This window comes from Phaethon aethereus (assembly GCF_964289735.1).
Source record: "Phaethon aethereus genome assembly, chromosome: 4".
In the NCBI taxonomy this organism is placed as follows: Eukaryota; Metazoa; Chordata; class Aves; order Phaethontiformes; family Phaethontidae; genus Phaethon; species Phaethon aethereus.
Genome location: NC_138578.1, coordinates 65,776,643 through 65,798,903, shown reverse-complemented (window position 1 = coordinate 65,798,903; position 22,261 = coordinate 65,776,643). Strand labels below are relative to the sequence as shown.

At 40.0% G+C, this 22,261-nt stretch overlaps 1 protein-coding gene across 1 annotated transcript in view; it reads right to left on the bottom strand.

The window, feature by feature from the left end:
• The window catches only part of ADGRA3 (adhesion G protein-coupled receptor A3), a gene marked incomplete at its 3' end in the record, with an annotated part of 66,616 nt that extends 44,571 nt beyond the window's left edge, over positions 1–22,045 (bottom strand). The window contains exons 1-2 of the mRNA XM_081999165.1: positions 21,291–22,045; positions 5,180–5,251 (exon numbers count right to left, since the gene is read on the bottom strand). Of these exons, the coding sequence (XP_081855291.1) occupies positions 5,180–5,251; positions 21,291–21,568 (350 nt within the window). The 5' untranslated portion in view covers positions 21,569–22,045. The remainder of the gene's footprint in view (positions 1–5,179; positions 5,252–21,290) is intronic.
• Positions 22,046–22,261: the final 216 nt, after the last annotated feature.

Here is a 22,261-nt window from a genome sequence, read left to right as displayed (position 1 = left end):
GACAGCATGCCTTGGAAATCTGCTAGTCTGGATTATCAATTGATCAGGTTGCTCAGAGCCCTGCCCAACCTGACCTTGAATGTTTCCTGGCACGCAGCATCTACCACCTCTCTGGGTAACCTGTTCCAATGTTTCACCATCCTCATTGTGAAACATTTCTTCCTTATACCCAGTCTAAATCTGACCTCTTTAACACCGTTACCCTTTGTCCTATCACTACAGGCCCTACTAAAAAGTCTCTCCCCACCTTTCTTATAAGCCCCCTTTAAGTACTGGAAGGCTGCAATAAGGTCTCCCCAGAGCCACCTCTTCTCCAGGCTGAACAATCCCAACTGTCTCAGCCTGTCTTTATAGCAGAGGTGTTCCATCCCTCTGATCATTTTTGTGGCCCTCCTCTGGACCTGCTCCAACTGGTCCATGTCTTTCCTGTGCTGAGGGCTCCAGAGCTGGACACAGGGCTCCAGGTGGGGTCTCACCAGAGCAAATGGACAGAATCCCCTCCCTCGACCTGCTGGCCATGCTGCTTTGGATGCAGCCCAGGATACAGTTGGCCTTCTGGGCTGCGAGCTCACATTGCTGGCTCATGTCCAGCTTTTCATGCCCCAGTACCCACAAGTCCTTCTCAGCAGGGCTGCTCTCCATCCCTTCATCCCCCAGCCTGTACTGATACCGGGGATGGCCCCAACACAAAAGAAAAATGCTCCCAGTTTTCCCATCATTCACTGTGTATGATTTAAATTCTACCCTATACATACATAGGCTATATTTATTTTGAGTTTTCACCATCAGTCTACCAAATATTTAGGGTACCTAAACTGTTGATAACTGAAAGCCCAATACTTTATTGCATGTGGTCTCAGATGTAGAATTCTGCTTCCAGAACACCATATTCAAATTGTTTGTGAGGATCAAGTGCTGCTGGAGCTCTTTCACCAGATTCAGGTAACTCTCCCTAGGAAAGGAAAACTGATTCAAATCTATTACTGATTTTGACAATATTAGAGTAATACAAAAATGGAAAGCAACTGGAGTGTCCAGGTTCGTAAGGAACCACAGAAGAGGAGACAATAGACAGTCCTGAAATTCAGACATTTTCCAAAGGGAAATTAAAAACTTGCTACTAAAAATCATCTTTCTTGAAGATGTAATAAAAAAAAAAATAAATGCTTGAGACTACCACACTTCTGCAAACTAAACAAAAGCTAGAACTTAGACCAGAAAACCTTTCTGTTTCCTTCAAATAACTTCTGTATTTGCAAGAGTTCAGAATACTCCAAAGCATTCAGTTTCACAGCACAGATTTTTCAGCCGAGACTAGAAGCACATTTCTGCCCCCTCATCACTCATCTTTTGGAAATTACTTGAGAGGCAGGTGAGGATGAGGAAAATAAATATTTTGTTAGACTAACACTCTCAGACTTCTGAAAGATGCACAGATAACAAAGAGATGGAGCTTCCAGAACTAAAATTAGAGCAGAAAACATGTTCCTGAATACTCATAAAAACACTTCTCTGCTCAGGAACACTCAAACCAAGAAATACTGATACTTTTGAATCACTTTTAAAAACTTCAAAAAAAAGTTCAGGTCCACCACTAGGAGAACTCAGGTCTATCTTTTCACATGCTCTGCTGCACCATCACAACAAGAATTAAAATCAGAAATTGTCATTATCTGAAAACATATTAGATGCTCCTATTTTTATTTAAGACATCCATATATCTGTAGATTGGTGCTGTAAAAACAGGAAAAATAAATGAGACTGTCTGTAAATAACACTCCCTTCACACATATTTTCCCTTTTCAAAAGGTATGTTAGTATATCCTAGAATACATTGATAACCTTGGTCATTATTTACAGTTCAATAAATATCAAGCTCTGCTTTTGCTATCTAAATATCTTCACAGAATCACAGAATCACTAGGTTGGAAAGGACCTTCAAGATCATCAAGTCCAACCATTAATCCAGAACCACCATGTCCCCTAAACCATGTCCTGAAGCGCCACATCCACACGTTTTTTGAACACTTCCAGGGATGGCGACTCCACCACCTCCCTGGGCAGCCTGTTCCAATCTTACTGCATTCCATGCCTGTCTTCTTCCTTCTTTCTCCCTCAATGAAAAATAGTACTTCACCAAATACATAATCTTCCTTATCCTTGCAAAAATCAACAGGCAGCATTAGCTAGCTTCCAGATGGAAGACAGCAGCTTGCTTCTAAATTGCTGGACTTTGAATAAAGCTATATAAAGTCAAGTATCTATTAGATGAAAAATTATCTGTCACAAATTAGTTGTGCAAGAAGTTACTTCAACATTTAAACTGCAGGAAATTCATAGCAAAACATATCATTAACAAAGTCCGTGGAGATTTAAATATTTAACATATTTTTGTACACACACTTTAATTACCACTTAGGGCAGTCAAAATCTTTGACCTGCTTACTGTTATTCAGCTGTTATTTGCATGATTTTTCTCCTATAAGAGTAGATGTAGACATAGCATAGTCATTTTCTAGTATAATAAACATTTCACCCTACAGTAAAACAAAACTCTTTATTTTGGTAATCTTAGCACCCTGTTTACAAAATAATGCATTAGCAAGTTCTACATTTTCATAAATTAACATACATGCACAAAATTTTTAACAAACAGATTTTAAACACCTACTTGGGGCCAGCATTTTTAATATACTTCCCCAAAGTTTTGGGGCATACAAGCAACAAATAAAACAATCTCTCCCTTTCAATAGTAACAGTGAAGAATTGTCAGATGGGGATGAGGTCAAAAGATAACATCTTTGAGCAAAACATTAACAAAAAGGGCAACAATTTGCCAGCTGCAGATACCATATCCCCAAGTTTATCTGAAGAACTGATAAAATAACAGAAACCATTTAAAAATATTTAAATCTTCATTAAGGTGTCCAAGAAATAAACAGAATAAAACAAGTTTAGTGTGTTAACAGATTAATGATGAAGTTGTGAATCTGTATTTCAGGATTCAAAGTATTGATTAAAGTACAATTAAAAACAATTATTTTGCAGGTACGTGTTCCTGACATATTAGTTTGATTTTTTTGTTTTTTTTAAAGGCTTTGGTTAAATCTATCTATACATCTGAAGTCTATCCACCCAAAAAACATTAAGGAGAAATAGCAAAAATATTTGCTATGAAGTATAATGTTACAAGAAATCGGCAAACAAGCATTAAAGGCATACAGAATCTCTCCCCTGGTAAGCAGTAATGTTAAGTGACAATGCTACTGTTCGAATTAACTATTTAAATGCTGACTGAATTTTATATCTCTGTTTCATCTCTCAAAAGCGGGGAAAAGAGCATATCTACAAAGAAAGATAACTCATAAGGAAACAAGGGGTAGTATGAATAGTAAAAAAACCTAAAAATAAGCAAGTAACTGCCAAAAAAGTGCAATTTTAAAATTATGCAAGTTATCGCAGTGAACATTAATGACTATAATTTGAAACAGCTGAACATAATGTGAACTTTTACAATAGTTATTGTGTAAAAACATTTTTTTTGTTTTACTATTGATTATTCATTTAAGTTTGAAAAATTATTTTAATTACACGAGTAGCTTCCGTCCAAGGTCACAAGAGCATTTAAAGCAGAAAAGTTTACTTTTATTGCAGTTAAATAGATCTTGTTTTAAATAAATCTTGTGCACACACACACAAAAGAAAGAGATGGTCATTAATGGCGAGTGCATCATGCTATTTACCCCTTTCTTTATGACAAAGGCACCTGGCCATTAATAATCATTTCTTGATGTATTAACACACTTTATGTGCACTGGTGTAGGAGTTATATCTCTCAGATGAGATCACCATACCATCTAAAATACTGCTATTCCAGATCACTTAAATGCTCGAAACATGGTGCCTGCCTTACCACTTTCTTTTCCTTTTCATGAAAGCAGATATTAACATAAACGTAAAAAATCCTTACAAATTACAGGAGTACAATGGAAGAAAGCTCTGTTCTTATGATTTTAAAGAAAATTAAGATTTGGATTCATAGAGCAGAAGTAAATGATCATCTCAAACTAATTAGAGTTTCAAGTATTTCCTGTCTGAAAATTGTAATGAGTTACAACAAATAACTGTCAGCAGATGCCTTTATTACCTAAGCAAGGATGCTAAAATAATGTGTAAAGATCTAGAATGTCATCACCGCTGGTAATCTTGCTTCTTTGGCACAATTCTACACTAAAGCTCATCTGCCACTGCAGAAGACAAATCTTTCTTCTGGCATGTGGGGGATGGAATGGTGGAAGTGTTTGAATTTATTTAGGCCAGGTGACCAGGACTGCAGCCTTCAAGTTTTAGAGGAAGAATAAAATACTTTTAATCCCCTGAAGCCAAAAGGCGTTTGGAACTCTTCCTAGATGTTGCGAGATGATTATGAAACTGGCTACTTTCCCAGTCAAATGGCCTAGAAAAATCCTTATCTCTAAAGTTTCTGCTTGCTCCCAGGTAGATCAACCTGCCAATCCTGACCTTCTACCAGCTGGAAAAAAAGCTGACTGTAACAGAAACTACAATGCTGCTTCTTATCCCATATGTGATATATCATCTGAAAGGGAAAGTGAAAACAGGAAGCAAAAGGTGTCCAAGAAGTTACTCCCATCAGACGCACTCCCATTTTCCCCCCTTGCCATACATTCGGTATATAGTGTACCCCTAAAGAAGCAAAACTATTAAAATAAATGTAAACAACAAACTTACAATTAAACTAGCCTCTTTTAAAGGCTCTAATACATCTTCTTCCCCTACAAATATACTTTACAATTGTTTGATAAAGGGTTTGAAATAATTTTCTTCACAACATAAGTTTTCATACTATGAGAACAATGACAACAAAGCAAATCCAGTTGTCATGGCATTTCAGCGAACTTCCCACTAAAACTGCCCTCATCTCACCAGCATATTATCTGGTTTAATAAAGGAGATTATCCCTTTACGCTGTTACATGACATTCATATCCACGAAGAGAATGCTTAACTATGTTAACTCTTTAATCACAAAAAAACCCCATCAAAATAAAGTAAGAACACATCTCTTAAATAAGACATTTTGTTCTCAGAATTGTTAATGAAACATAAACAGTATATCATTTAATTATAAAAGTGAAAATAGCTTTTTAAGAAGTGCTTACAATCTTTCAAGAAGGTATAATCCAGAGAAGGAACCATTCTTCAACTCTGTTATTTTATTGTTACTCAAAATCCTGTAAACAAAACCAGAGAAGAATAATATAAGTTTGGTAACAAAATTACTTGCTGCGACTTAAACTTTCCGTGTAAGTCTTTTTCTTTAACAGCCTTTATGTCAAACTACAATGCCTAGCTCATTGTCTGAGGTGTATATAACAGCACCGCTTAAATATTATGGAGAAAGACAATTGTCTGTTAGGTACCTAAACTACCATGCAAGCTTACGCAACTGACACATGAAAAAAAAAGTACAGCCATGTAGGATTCTCATAACAGAATTAGCATAATAGAAAAATCAAGTGTTAAACAACCGATCTACACATTCAACATTCTGTTCTTTCATACTTTCTGGTTTTTCAAAACCACACAGTGTATCGCCTGTTCCCCATTTCCTCTGCTGCCACCCTCAGCCACTTGCACATGGTCACCTCTGCCATGTTATGCCACCTTTCCCAGCCTTCCTTCACACATTCATCCTTCTCCTAAATGCAATCTTTCTAAAACATCTGCAAATAAGATCAGCAAGCACTCCTTTATTTCTATCTATCCTTTCTTCCTTAAAGGACCACACAACTGCAAGTTCCTTCTTCCACACTGTTGTGGTTTAACCCAGCAGGCAGCTAAACACTACACAGCCATTCGCTCACTGCTCCCCCGGTGAGATAGGGGAAAGAATTGGATAAAAGGTAAAACTCGTGGGTTGAGATGAAGACAGCTTAATAGGACAGGAAAGGAAGGGATAATAATAATAGTAATTAATAATAATATACAGAACAAGTGATGCACAATGCAATTGCTCACCACCTGCTGACCAATGCCCAGACAGTTCCCGAGCAGCTACCACCACCCTCCCTGGCCAACTCTCTCCAGTTTTATTGTTCAGCATGACATCATATGGTAGGGAATATCCCTTCAGCCACGTTGGGTCAGCTGTCCTGGCTGTGCCCCTCCCTGCTTCTTGTGCCCACTCCCCGCTACCTCACCAGCAGGGCAGTGTGAGGAGCTGTACAGTCCTTGACTTATAACACACTGATGTTTTACGTGTTGCTATCAACATTATTCTCCTCCTGAATTCAAAACACAGCACTACACCAGCTACTAGGAGGAAAATTAACTCTATCCCAGCTGAAACCAGGACACATATGAATAACTGGATCAGGCCCATCTAGCCAAGTACCCTATTCTCCAATCACAGCCATCTGCAGATGCAAATTATCCTCAAGTTAGGAAATCCCTTGTATAGCTGGATGCTTCCTTACTTAGAAGGACCTGCCTTCTATATTTCTCTTGCAAAAAAGCTTATTTTCCTTCTGAATCACATAAAATGTTGGCATCCACAACACTCCTTATGAAAGGTTTCACAGTACAAAACTCTGTTCCATAAAGAACACCTCATCTCATTTGTTCTGAATACAGCTCCTCACACGGGAAGGCATTTTATGCCACCTTAATTTCTGAGCAGTTTGCAGCTTTTTTACACTCAAAAAATTCCAAGATAAGACCACCAGAACTGAAATAGTATTCAACACACAGACAAGTGGGATAATCTCTACATAGTGTCATAATGATGTTCTATCTCGTTACCTACTGTTTTCATAACAATTCCTAACATCTAATCTGCCTTTATCACATCTACTAAGAATTGAACTTTTATGGTCAGCTTAGTGCCCATCATCTTATATATGAAGACAGAATTGTTGTTGTCCCCAATACAATTTTCATTTTTCTACAATGTGTGGCTTCTGCCATTTTATTGCACAATTAATAAACTTCTTCCAAAATTCTTCACTTTGCCCTCATCCTTATTACATCAAGCAACTCTCCAAACTCTGTTAACCCCCTACTGACACTGTTTTACAGGTCATTAAGAAATACATTCCACATTAGAGGTCTCTAAGACTCTCACTCAACTGAGAAGGCTAACCATTTACTTCCACATCCACTTCTTATCCTTCAGCAAGTTAGCTGTTCATACAATGATCTTCCATTTTAGGCTGACATACTATTTTAATCAAATTCCTTTGGCAACAGGGATGCCTCCTGGAAAAGCATCTACGCCTCATTATATCAACTGGATCATCCTTGTAAATATTTTGCAGATTCTAAAGAACTTCAAAGGTTTGTGGGGAAGAGCTTCCCACTACAAAAGTTGCAAATTTTCCAGAATACATCTCTCTCTCTTAATCCAGGTATACAATATATTTATTATAAATTCTACTGATTTGTTCAACACAGATGTCAGACTTGGAACCATGTTGTTCCCCTAAACTCCTAATGTGCATATAAAAATGCAGCATTTGTCATCCCTTCTGTCCTCAAAAAATCAAGTTCATTCTCAGCAAGACTTCAGACATTCCTCATCTGACTTTCATCCCTGAATCCTTCTAAAAGCTTTCCAGTGCACACCATCTTGTCCTGGAAATTTATTCACTCTGTCAGTTTGTTCCACAACTTTTGCTGCAGTCACTTCAGTTTCAGACAGGTCCCCTATCAAATGCATCCTGCAGATCCAATATGTCAATGTACTTCTTCACTTACATCTTCAAGCTGGATAACTGCTTCTGGACAACTGCCACTAGGAGATTTCTTCCCAGTCTACCACCTCTTTCTGATATCCTTTACAATAGCCATAAACCAAACATACACACACAAACACCTCCCCCTTTCCTCCAATGCATAAAATTTATTGTCTAATGACAAGGATTAGTACATCAAAACACATCATGAATAAAAGTAAAACACAGAAATACCAATCTATGAAAACAGCATCATTTTGACACAACTATATATTACACTAAGTAGTTTTCTTCTCCAGGTTTCTCAAAGACTGCCTCAAGCCTCTGTGGTTTACACAAACACAGACAATTTTTTGTCTCAAAGCTCTGGCTTTGAGTCAATATCTCTCTCTCAACCTCACAAACACAGCATCAAGACAGCTGAACAACTTATGTGAAAATCTTTCAATTTCCAGTCTGACAGAAGGTTTGAAAATTCTTGAAGATTAAGTCATTCAACCAAGATAACAGTTCTGATGCTAAAAGGAGATCCTTCGCCTCTCCTTAGAGTCATACCATGTATTTCTGCAGCTCATCTCAAGTCATCCCTGGTGCCCACTTGCTCCACAAGCAACTAACATTAAGCTACACATTTACCCAAGGCATCTTCCAAGATATTAATGTATATGTCAACTGCAAAAGTGTGATCAACATAGTATACTACACAGTCAGCTAACTCCAGGTGAAGACTGATCACAGGAATGGTGGAAAGGATGAGAAAAAATACTTAGATGTATACTGAAAATTTGCTGTTGTATGTGCCTATAATGCCTGTAACATCCACTAGAGTGTGAGCTAAGAAAATTTGCTCTTGTGAAAATGCAGTTCTAGAGTTAAATACATTAAGCTACCTCACAGAAAAGAAAGAAGGAAAATTGCCCCTTGGATGCAGCTGTGATAACCTGGGTAACCAAATGTCACAGTTTAGCCCCAGACGGCAACTAAGCCCCACGCAGCCGCTCGCTCAGCCCCCCACGGTGGGATGGGGGAGAGAATCACAAGAGTAAAAGTGAGAAAACTCATGGGTTGAGATAAAGACAGTTTAACAGGTAAAGCAAAAGCCGCGCACGCAAGCAAAGCAAAACAAGGAATTCATTCCCCACTCCCCATGGGCAGGCAGGTGTTCAGCCATCTCCAGGGAAGCAGGGCTCCGTCACGTGTAATGTTTACTTGGGAAGACAGATGCCATCACTCCAAACACCCCTCACCCCTTCTTTCTTCTTAATATAGCTTTATATACTGAACATGATGTCATATGGTAGGGAATATCCCTTTGGCCAGCCTGAGTCAGCTGTGCTGGCTGTGTCCCCTCCCAGCTCCCCATGAACCCCCAGCCTGCTCGCTGGCAGGGCAGCACGAGAAGCTGGACTGTCCTTGACTGCTCAGCAACAATCCAAAAAATCAGCACGTTATCAACATTTTTTCATCCCAAATCCAAAACATACATACCAGCTTCTATGAAGAAAATTAACACTATCACAGCTGAAACCAGGACACCAAACAAGTGAAACACAGCATTTTTTAAAAACAGATGTACAAATCGAGAAAGCCCGGGTACTCTTCAGAAATCTACATGTATTTCAAGGAATCCTTGCATCAAGGAAGGCCCAACATGTAACAGAAAATCAAATTACATATAATCATCATCATCTACAACTTGGCATGCCTGCAAAACTAATGTTTCAGTTAAATTTTACTAAAATCACACAACCTTTTCTGCTTAAAGAGAAAAAGCTTTCAACCTAAATAGTAAGTATTATTTGTAGAAATAGTATGTACAGGATTCATTCTGCAAACCAAGCCTATTCAAAGCAAAGTATGCCTTTATTTCAACATCCTTCCTGGCTTCAGAAACATATGTGGGAAGAAAAATAACAATCTATAAAGAAATTAATGAAGTACCTTACTAAAAAACCTCCTTAACAGTTAATGCAAACTGAACATCAAGCATAGCAGCAACAAGAAAAAACAGGGACCAACTTCAGCCTTATGGATAAAAGAAGAAGAAAAACCACGAGGTTCAGCAAACATCCAAGTCAACACAAGCAAGCAAGCTAGCTACAACATTTAGTAGCACGGAAATAATTTGTATTTTAGTTATAATTTACTTCATCTTAAAGTTTATTGATTTTACCTGTACTTTTTCCAGAAAATGAAGCTATTCAAAATGGAGTAGAAACCACTTCAAAAATAGCCGTAACTGACTGAACTAAATTTGAACTAAATAAAAATTACAGCTCTTTACGAAAAAAAAAAGTTTTCTAACACTGCCTATAAAACAATAGGCCTAAAGTAGAAGCCTTTGAATATCTGTGCACTAGGCAAATTTCTCTCTGGAGTGTGATGTACAAATTATAGTCAGACTGATTTAGTATTTTCTCTGCAGAGGCTGTTAGTTGCTCAACCATAAAGGTTTAGTACAACAAATGATAGATTTTACAACACTCTATATAACCTAAGATATTTCACCACACTTAAAAATGTTGTAAGTGTAATCTTAAAAAAAAAGGCAGCTTAAACCTTGCTATTAGTATACTTAGTCTATACATTATTTGAAATGTTAAGGGATGTGGCATAAGATGACAAAACACAATAAAGCATTCACCTCAGAGTAGACATTTTACATTCACTTTCACAATTTCTGTGCATTAATGTACAGTGAAATGATGGACTATTATCTACCACAGACACAGAAAATTATTTGCGATCAATAATAATTCTGAGTTACTAGTTTAAGACCATATTTTTTCCTAAGCAGCAAGTAATTCTGAAAACATGCAAACTTTTCCATCCTTAAGAAGTTTAATGGGAAAACAGTAGAGAGCTACTCATCCACATCTTGTTCAACTCTTCTTTAACAAGTGACTTTGCAACATAAACGATGTACCCGGAGATTTCCTGAATGCATTTTGCTTGTCCAACCCTTATGTAACAGAAAAGAAAATGTGGAAATACCACATGCACATACAGTCACAGCCATGGGAATTAAAACAAAAAACCTCGAGGAAAAGGCAGCTGAAAGGTAGGTTCTAGAAAGCATTATGGGCAACGCCTCAAGTCACCTTAAAGCAACACATTTCCCTCTCCTTTGGTTGAGCAGAATAGTTGTAGAGACAAAGAGGTGATCTGAAACACCACACCTCAAGAAAAAAAATACCAGCTCCCCCCTCAAAAGAAACAAAACCACCCCAGCTTTCCATCCATTCCAAGAACATTGATGAAATGTTCCTTCGTTGAATATAGCTTGGATCTGAAAACCCTGTTTCCATTTTGCTCTATAAAGTGGCTGAAGAATTTGGCAAAACTGTGCAAAGAAGCTCAACTCTGGCTCTAACTCATGGGGGAGACCTTTAGTAATAGATGCCCAGTTGCTAGCATGCAAAATGCAACTATGTGGTCAAACCCAAAGCCTGTCTTGTGTATCTCAGAGTCTTAACAACAGATACTAAAGGTGATATAACCATCCTTTTCTTTTTGATACAGTGGCGGGGGCGGCGGGGGGAATAATTAAGGCTTTATTTGTTTTTACCATTAGAATAAGGTGATAAGCACTAAGTGAAAAAAGTTTTTATGAAACAATTTTGGTTTGTCCACTATAAAATAGCCGTTACTGAGACAGCAGTCAACTAGACAGGAATTTAGAGTGCATCTCCAAACTTCACAAACGAATCCTTTCATAGGATGCTATTAAAATACACACACCCCCATTAACACTATCAGAAAATAGTCAAAATAGCCTCCAAGAAGCCTGTGCAAAGACTGGGAGGCAGTGTAACTTTTAGCTGAATACTGAAGTAGCTTCCAGAACACATTTTAAAGAGACTCAACTAAAGAGCCAGGAAATAGAAAATAAATCAGATCATTTCATGATGATGACTGTATACTCCAAGGACTGGGAAAGTGGCCACCAGCAAAAATTGGACTAAAATAACCATCTGTACACCCAAGAAAAATGCTTTCTGCTGAAAGCTGTGAACATGCAAAAAGAAACACATTTTTCGAAGTCTATCTTGTAGAAGCTGTGATTTAACAAGGATATAAACCCAGTATTTTTCAACAGTTAGTATTTTGCCTTCTAGTGAGTTACTCGTGTGAAAGGGAAAAAAGTAATGGACTGCGAACACAACCAGTACTTGCTTAAAAGTAACCCTGAAATTAAAACACTCCACAAGCTATATACAGAGAAAGAATTACAAACCTTTCCAAAGCCCCGAACAAAAAGAGACAGCATTTTCCAATTTAACAAAAACAGAGTTTAAGAAGCTTAGCAGTGAAACATTTGCAAAATAAAAGTTTGCAACAGATAAAAGATTTCCTGTGCTATTTCATTATTATGCACATTAAACAATATTAAGATTGTAAACTAAAACAGTCAGAAGTAATGAAATTACAGAATTAAAACTGTCTATTTATATTGCTCCATTTTTAACTGGGAATATGCTAACTTTATATGATGTAATAACAGACTCAGCAACATCCAATTTCTTCCAACACTAGCTCGGAGTTAGCTGTTTTGCTAACCAAAAGCACTGGTAACCTAATCCTTGTGACCATTACATTCTGGGAAGCTTCCTCCAAGTTCTCTCTCCCCCTCCTCTTCTTATCTGTAGCATCTGCATTAGTTTAAGCGATGATGATCACATTTTTCTGTGTAACCCTCCTTCTTACTCCCCTCCCTTCTGCTCCCTCCAGAGTTTCCCCACTTCTTACCCCCCAGATGTACACTTTGTAGTATTCTCGTTGACTTGCAGTTTAGCACAAGTTTACCCTACCCCACCAATCTCCACACATAGGTGCAAGAGAATAACTCGCTTCACAGGAAATACTACACACAGATGCCTAGCCAGACTCGTAACTTAAGCTGTTACAGCAAGCACATTCTGTGTGTCATATCACAGTAGTATTAATTATAGCAGATGCTGTCACGCCCAGTCTCACATTTATTTACATTTCCTATCAGGTATATGTGCTCTCTAGAAAGTGCTTTGTCTAGCAAGCACTTCCTGTCAACTGCTGGCACATTAAGATACATTTTCACAATAATTTATATCCTAATCCTACAGAAGTCAACAGGTTTTGGATAGTTTAGCTCCCTGAACTAACTAGGCATGGAGCCACACAAATACTACTACAGCAGCAAGGGAGGGGAAATTAAAAAAAAACAAACCACCACCCACACAGTGAGATTGGGAGGTGAAGGTACAAACACACCAGCTCCAGTTCAGGCTACAGTTTTACAGGCAGCTGGATGGGGATGTAACTTTCCGTGCTGAGAGAGGGAAATCTGTCCCTTGCCATTGCTCCTGACCACCCCTGTGTCAGAAGCAGGAAGAGAGGGTGGCGGGGGACCTCCCTTCTCCAGCAGAACTGTAAGGTCAGCTCACTGCAAGCCACGGAAACTTCAACGAGCTCATCAATACACAATCCTGAGAATTGGTTTAAATTCTTGTCAACACCAGGGTCCCTAAAACAACAGTTCAGGGTATTAGAATTGGTTGTTTGGGATGTCTTGCCAGGATGCTTTTAGAAATCTGAGCATAACTTGTAAACTCTGCCTGATACTAAGTTTCAAGGTAAAACCTATTCTATAAAAACACGAGATAACTGATAACGAGTTCTGTATCTGACAGAAAAAAGTCCTTATGTTCATCTCCTCAGACTGAAATAGCACATCACATGGACAATACCAGAAGAGTTTCCCCAGACTGTCTTACACCACTATCATTTCCTTGTATGATCCATCTTCTACTGGTACCCAGTCACTTATCCCGCCTTTACTGATATTGTGGGTAGCTGCCAAATTTCCAAGAATTCTTGCCCGTCTCTTGGTAAGTTAGTTCATAGAATCATAGAATAGTTTGGATTGGAAGGGTCCTTTCAAGGTCCTGCAATGAGCAGGGACATCTCCAACTAGATCAGGTTGCTCAAAGCCCTGTCCAACCTGGCCTTGAATTGCTCCACAGATGGGGCATCTACCACCTCTCTGATACCAGTGTTTCACCACCCTCATTGTGAAACATTTCTTCCTTATACCCAGTCTAAATCTGACCTCTTTTAGTTTAAAACCATTACCCCTTCTCCTATCACTACAGGCCCTACCAAAAAGTCTGTCCTCATCTTTCTTATAAGCCCTTTTCAAGTACTGGAAGGCTGTAAGAAGGTCTCTCCAGAGCCACCTCTCCTCCAGGCCGAACAATCCCAACTCTCTCAGCCTGTCTTCATAGCAGAGGTGTTCCATCCCTCTGATCATTTTTGCGGCCCTCCTCTGGACCCGCTCCAACAGGTCCACGTCTTTCCTGTGCTGAAGGCTCCAGAGCTGAACGCAGTACTAGACTTGCCCTTCAAGCAGTACTACGCTTGCCCTTCAAACACCTTATCTGCTCTGCCTTCATTCCCTTTGAAGCCCTTCTTATTTCCCATCTCCATAACCAACACATCCAAAGAAACTCTTCCTCCCATCTCAACTCCTCCCTAACTCCGAGTAGTAGCTTCTGCCTTTTAATCCAGTCTCCGTGCCTTTTCCACTCCATATCTAGACCCTAACCTCCCTCCCTCTACCTCATAGCATCTTTTGGGATTTTTTCCCCCTACATTGAACTGATCTAGCAGAGGACACCGATTGTACTCTTAGACAATGTACCTGAAGACAACGCAGCCCACAGCCATCTAGAGCTGTAATGCTGAAGACTTGCCCGGATGAATCCTAGAAGACACTGTCCAGTGCAGAACAGAACTGTAGAATTAAGCTGCCTACTTCTTAAACGTCTTTAATTAATCTGCATTTATTATGTTTGATTTGTTTGGGGTTTTTTTTCCCCAAAAAGCTCTTAGTTTGTCTGCCTTGCCAAAAAGGTCAAGTTCCTGCTCCAAAAGCAAGAACTCTGCAGCCCTGTCAAAACTGGTTGACTAGTTTGGATCACACACACCACGAAAGCAACTACATTACTTTGGGACCTAGCAGCTCTGCACTGCAGTGCACTGGCATTCTACTCATTCTAAGGCTGCTTGGAGATCTCTAGGACAGTACTGTACTGCACCACTGGACATGCCCTGTGTCATTACCAGAGGAGGAGTCACAACACAGTAATGCACATAAACAGTAATTAATGGACATGATCTGTCCCACTGCAGCACTTTAAGGGCAGCAAGACATTGCAGTTTTCACTGCTAAACAGCCAAACAGTGAAATCCGAAGGTGAAAATAAAATTCTCACCTATTTACTGTGTTAAAGACTAAAGATATTTAATAGATTTTTTTTAAGATTTTACAAATTAGTATTTAAAATTCATTAATTATCTCACTGCAGGAAACAAAACTCACAAAAACATACTTTATCTTCTCTGAAGTTCTTAAATTTAAAACAGTTTATTATTATTAATGAAAAGAAATGCTCAACTGTTTTTAATCTTCATGGATTAACTACTGGTACAAAGAGAGCATTTAAATTGTCTAGATTCAAAAGTTATAAAGACTATTACAGTGAAGATAAAGACTAAATAAGGCAGTAATGACAAATCCATGAACCTGCAACATATGTGGCCCATGTAAAGTACATATGGGAATGATTAAATTCTGAAAATTTTAATCTTGCAGCTCCATACTTGTTTTAAGTTACAAAACCTTTGAAATATGAACAAACTGCAAGCAAAAAGGAATGAGACACATGTAGTTGTTCATTCTTCATCACTGCAGCACAAATTCTAGTTCTATTTCTTCAACTCTTGCCACTAACTTTTAAATTTTAATATTTTGCAGTTTTGCAAAAGTGAAAGCCAAGAATACTACTGGCAAATAAAAGACAATAAAAGAAAAAAGTATTAGTCCTGAAGATTAAAATCTCTCTTCCAGAGGCTAGACACAGCCTAATGCATTGAACATTTAATACTCACTGAAGGGCTAATGAACACATAAAGGGCACTACTTATATGGATAACTTCATGGGAATAAGGGTATTATTCAATTCTACTTCAATATTGTGGCTCAGAGAATTAAAAAAAAAATTTTGTCCTGATTAAAAAATATTAATTTCCTCTCCAGAATTTTGCAGAACTTGTAAGGGTGGAGGACAGAGATTTTTAATTCAGCAGTAATCAATACATAGCTCTCATTCAAAATTTGAGTCCCAGGCTTGTAACAACTGCCTACAGTTTTATCTATGGTACAGAAGCCATATTTCTAATTATTTAACATAATTAATGAAGAGCACAATAATCTCCTTGTGGAAGGCACCTAAAACAGTTAAAAGATGCTTACATAGAAGAATAATCTTAAAAAAAATAACCAGTATGCATTGATTCAATCATTATTGCAGGAAGACTATAACCAATTGCAGCCCACCATGTAGGTTAAAGCAATTACTGCAACACTAAAAGAAACAAGAAGAGAACACTATTCAAACATAACTGGGTATCCCAGTGGATACATGTTAACAATGAAACATGATGTCTTCTGAAGTTCCCTAGTTATTTAGGCAGAACAAAATAACTGCAATTATTGCAATTCAGAAGAAGATGCTGTTCAAACTGTAACCTCAAAACTTTCTTGCCTTACTCAAATATACACAAAAGCATACACAATCATAAAAGAATACTGTATGTATTCGATAACCTGTAATAACAACCAACACTGACTCATTATTGTGGGGAATAGGGCATACAGCAAAGCATGAATCTGATTTTGAACGTTGGGTTGCTATCTTCTCAACAGGGTAAGACATACACAAAATCTGATAGTTGTATGCTAGAAATAGGCCTGACAGAAAACGAAACATCACTAATGATCTCACCAGTGGCATCCAGCTCCTAAAAAAGGCATGCACAAGTACTTGTGAATTACTACATCGTGGGTATCACAATTCTCCAAGTATTGACTCTGTACCGCCATGTGTTCATGAGTAAAATATATTTTACCTAGTCCATGTACCAAAGAAAATTTTAAGGTATGTTTTAATAGGCCTGATTAGCCCTTTGGTCTTCAAAAAATGTTATCACTGCCAAAGTTATTAGTATTGAGCACTTACAACAGTCTAAAATAGACTATTTTAACAAAAAAGGATTAGCTGTCAAGAGTACCTTCAACTGAATAATGGAAACCTACTTTAAAAGAAGAGGCAAACTTCCACAGAAGACATTTGTTATCCCTATGCTTCCTGTTTGTTGATATTTTGGTAAGGGACACATTTTTTCAAACACGTAATAGAGAAAGGCCCAACTAAGTAAAACAAAGGAAATGAACCAGTTTAGCAAAGCATCAGATCATGCCTCAAAAAAAGAAAAGAATATTAACAATCATAAATGTAAGTCACTATGTAATATCTATTCACTTTGGTTTTAAACCCTGAAAAGTCTTTTTCCTGTAAGAAGGAAAAAATTACTCATGTAATTCACAATACAATGTAATCACACACTGTGATACAAGTGACTCTTGCAATAGGAATGACCTTTTGCTTTGAAACTTTTGGAATTTGGGAATTTGTGTTACAAACGGAAAGGCTGCACAGATACCTGGAAGGCCAAGTAAGTATGATTTTCACCTGCCTGATGGATGTAATTCAACATGATTATATTTAGGAGCTGGACAAAAAGTGTGACATTTTAAGGTGTTTCTCAACAGCAACCCAGTTAAGCGTATCTTTGAACAATTCTGAACACAAATCCAGGCTAATGCTCTGGCTTGTAAATTCTAACAGTGGTAAGCGCTAACACTGATACTCGTATGTTCCCATCAAGATATGTGGGTAAGAAATGTTGTGATTCAGAAACACAATTCTTTACTGAATATATATGCTTTTCCTCTGTTTATTTAGTTTCCTATTCCTATAGAATAACCTACATCTAACAGGTAACTAAAATTCTCAACAAATAACAAGGATTCATGGGCTTGTCTTCAGTGGGATCACACATTCTTTTCCAAAGAACAAAGTAGTGGCTAATATCCAACAAGTTATGACATCATCATTTGAGCTTGCAAAGAAACACAACAGCAATAGATACCTTATCTCAGACTTCTATCACAAGAATATAGTACATTCCTTGCTTAAACGTGAATCACAGCAAGGGCTTCGGTATCTACTGAAATACAGAGCATGTCAGACAAAGCACCAAGTGACATTCACCCAGTTACGTTATCTTCACATCAAAAGCATCTCATCTGGCTGGTTAAACTACAAAGGTTAAAGCCATCTATGGTGTTCATGTAGATACACCCTTCATTTGCATCCCAATCAATTTTTTATTATATAAGGTTAAGAAAAAGTCCCTTCCCCAGCTATTACTAAACTTGAATTCACCTTGGAATTTGACCTAACTGCTCAGTAAAGCACCAGCTAATTCTGCGTGGGTTCTAAAGGAATCTCAGTTTACAGTAGTGACAGAAATCCTAAACATTACTTATTCTCCCATAGACACCTCTCTGTACTTTAATACTCTTCTTCCAGTGTTTGCTTTCCTTCCTCAATCATTAAACAAACTTACATTTTCTCTTATCAATTGAAATAGAGTTAGGATATTTCTCCTGAATTGTAATGAAAGATTCTAATACTGACCTGAATTACTAGGACAATAAAACATTTTGTGGCAAACAAATGCCAAGGTATTTCGTAAATTAACTGACCTTGACCAACTTACCAATATTGTTGTTAATCACTAGGTACAATGGTGTGCAAGAATGAAAGAACGTGGCCAGCATCCTCAGATGCTACTCATTTATCCTATTTCCACTATTTCTCTTATTTCCTCACTTTCTAGAGACTTTTGTCCTCAAAAATATGGGGGAGAATGTGAATGCTAAATACACAGCAGTTGATCTACTGAAAGTCTGAGTTTGATCAGGGATACGGATTGAATCAAGATTTCCAAAATGAATATAATGACTTCATTTGAATCATTCCTAGCTCACTCAAAAAACCAAAAAGTTATATAAAACTATACAAGTCCTCATATTTATAATTGGTTTGTGCAAAATAAAGAGCCAACATAAAAGAAAATTAACTGAATTAGAATGCAGCTGATCTACACAACAGTGATCTATTTTCAGCTACTTATCTCTGCAGTGATCCACTAATCCAAAAAGCTATAATAGAACTAGTACTTATCTTAATAGAAGAATCCCACAAGAATCAAGATTCAAGATAACTCAGGGCAGTTTGACTCTAATCGGACAACCTTACACTATCCACCAAGTGCTGCAATTCTAAGTATCAGCTTGGAAGAAAAAGTAATTTTTTGGCAAAAGATTAGATAACGATTAACCCAGCCACTACTAATCAACATGTTAGTGAAATGGCACTTGGCAACACACCCCATAAATCACCAGAACTTTCTAAAACAGGTTAACACGGATTCAGTAAAAAAAACAAACACAAACCCACACACACAACAAAACCTCTCTCAAAGGTATGGGAAGTCATGCCTCAAGAGTCAACAAACTTGAAAGATCCTGAACCACAACAGTTAGTGTCCACTCGCTTCGAAAAAGCAGAAGCATTGGTTTAATAAACTTTGCCTTATATTTAAGTAAAATTTCAAAGTGTGTGTTCATCTAGTTGTATCAACAGTTAGGATACTCACTGCAAATAACAGTTAAAAAAAAATCACATTGCAATAGACACAGCAAGAAGCAAAGTTTAAAAGGGAAAAATAAATGTATCAGAAGTTATCATGAACTTCAAAGGCCAGTTAAAACTGAAAGCAACTAACCAGTGTATGTAGATAGGCTCTAGATACACTCTAGATAATGAAAATCAAGATGAAACATGAACCATTCTTCCAAATCCTTCTCTCACTGCTATTATGAACAAAGGTCAATTCACAGCAAGGTTGCTGTGTTTGACATCTGCTCATCTTTCACAGCAGTCAGAGCTGTGACTCCAAGTTTTTTTGAGCCAAAAGATTCTCACAGTCAACTTCAGTGTATCAACCATACTAACATATACTTTTATCAAAATGTTAATACTCTATTTTATACAGTTAATCAGCTGCAAAGCATTTAAGGCTAACAAAGACTAAAATGAATTTGTTGATCAAACAGCTATCACCTCCTTTTTGTTTTTTACTTCAGAAACTTCACATACGAATATTTCTAGTCACTTCTCACAGATGATTTAGAAATATTCTCTGAACCCTTACAGATTGCCAAGCGAGAACAACTTTTTTAGCATTAATCACCGCCCTTTTTTTGGCTTTCCCTTTTCTCATAGGTCCAGAGCCATGCATCTGCCACTGACTGGGTCCACAGCTCACTAAGACTTCCTGAAGGAAGCCCCTCCTTGGTGCTTCAGTGCTGTCAAAGCTCACAAAAGCAGCAGTCAGACTGTTGTTTTCATGACAGAACTATATACATTCTGTGCTTATTAAACTCAGGTTATTGGTAGATCTTTCAAACCTCTGATTTCCAGTTAAGTAGATAAATATCTTAGCTAACCCTATAATCCAGTTTCTTTTCCATATTTCCTTGGATTTTCTTGCATACTACTTGGTTGCACTTGAGTCTTCCCACAGTAGCACTGGCACTTAAAGGCTCTCTAAACAAGCGACAGGGTTCTACTTTTAGGGCCATCCACTGATGAAATCCAGTGCTGCTGATGTCCCTGCCCTGACTAGATGATCTTTAAATGTTCCTTCCAACCCATCCTACGATTCTATGAACTTCTTTGCTAGAGTGACCAGTTAAAGTCTCAGGAAGAAAACAACTTGCAAATCCTTCCTTTACATGCGCACATTCACGTCTGAGTAAATAGCAACACACTTCTTTCTTTGGAGTAAGTTGCGCATCCTGTTTGAAACTTGTTATTCAAATGGATGAGCTAGGGTTACCTCCACATAAAATGAGCACGCCTACTGCTCTGTGGAAGTAAACTGATCTTTTTTCCAAAGAAGAAACAAAATAAATCCCTTCCACTGGTTTTATCCCAAGCTGCAACAAACAAGCTGCTGTTTGCTACTGCGAAACTTCAGGCCCACCTAGCCTACCGCACGCTGAGCAGCTCACGCTCTCTTTTAGTGCCCAGTTGTTAAAACTACCTCAAAACACGCTGCTCCGAAGCTGAGTTTCTCCTAGGGTTACCAAAAAAAAAAATTTAGGGAAGTTTAAAAAAAAAAGTAAAAATAGTGGAATTACTTTTAACAAAGGAACACCGAAGCTTTCTGACCAGCCTGAACCCTTTGATGGTGAGCAGCCCCAAGAAGGAAGAAGGAGCATTTGGGGGGGGATGTGGGGATGCTTCTCCACGGAGCAGCGGAACCGCCTCGCGCAGCCCCCCGCCCCACCAGTGGGTAACGGGACGCTTACACCCCCCCTAAAATTACCATCCCGCGAAGCTATGGAGAAAACATGAAAAGCACAGCCAAAAGAAAATCCGCCCCTGAGGCTTTCCCCAGCAGATGAGATGAAGCGCGCTCCCCCCCCCGCCCCCGACCCCATTTTACCTCAGGCTGGCGCTCCCTCCCACCCCCCACGTCCACGTCGCACCAAGGCCCCCCACGCGGGGACGGTACTCACAGGGTGACCGTCCGGTTAGGCAGCGCTTCGGGAGGCAGGACCTGAGCGAGCTCCAGGTTGCTGCAAACTACCTTCACCTCCACCGGGCCGCCGGCCGCCGCCGCCGCCGCTTTGCCGGCGCTCTTGGGGCGACCGTCGTACTTGCAGCCCGGGGGCAGCGCGGCGCCGCTGCCCCTCGCCAGCGCCGCCAGGAGCAGGAGCGCGGGCAGGAGCCCGACCGGGCGACGGCGGCGGCGGCGCGGGGGACGGCAGAGAGCGCGGCGGGCCGGGGGCAGCATGGCGGGGCTATGCAGGGCCCTGGTCCGCCCCTCCCGTAGGCGGCGGGGACGGACGGGGTCGGCCGGGCCGGGCGGGAAAGGAGCGAGCGGGGGGAGAACCCGCGGTTCGCCCTGGCCTAGCTCCGCGGGGGCGGCGCCAGGCGCAGCCGCAGCGCTGCCGCCATGTGGTGCCGCGGGGGCGATGGGCTGCGGGCGGGCAAGAGCCGCGGCCGCTACCGCCGCCCTCGCCTTTGTGTCGGAGCCGGGCGGGCTCCGCGCAGCGGCAGCAGCGCCGCCTTCCGCCGGTGCCAGAGCCCCGCGGCTACGAGCGCGCCCGCCGGGCCTCGGCCCCACTGCGCAAGCGCCGTGGTGGCGCCGGCCGCCATCGCGCCTGCGCTGCGCCGGGTGAAGGGGCCGGGCAGGGTATGTGCTGCTGCCCGGCGGAGAGGGGAGAGTGCAGCTGAGGGGGAGAAGCGCCCTCCCGATGGGGAGCCCCGGCCTGTTCCGCCGCCGTGCACTTGGCAGGGTCGTCGGCAGCGCTGGGCCTGCCCTCGGGCCCGCCGCTCCCCGCAGCGGCAGCACTGCGAGCTGTCGGGCCCTTCCTCCACCGGCTTCCTCCAGCGGGAGCTCTTTGGCCCCTCAGTTGTTGCTTGGTCCCGGATGGCTGGTGTCTTTGGGCCCCCCGGCATTCTGTAGAGCCGAGGGTCCCTTTGA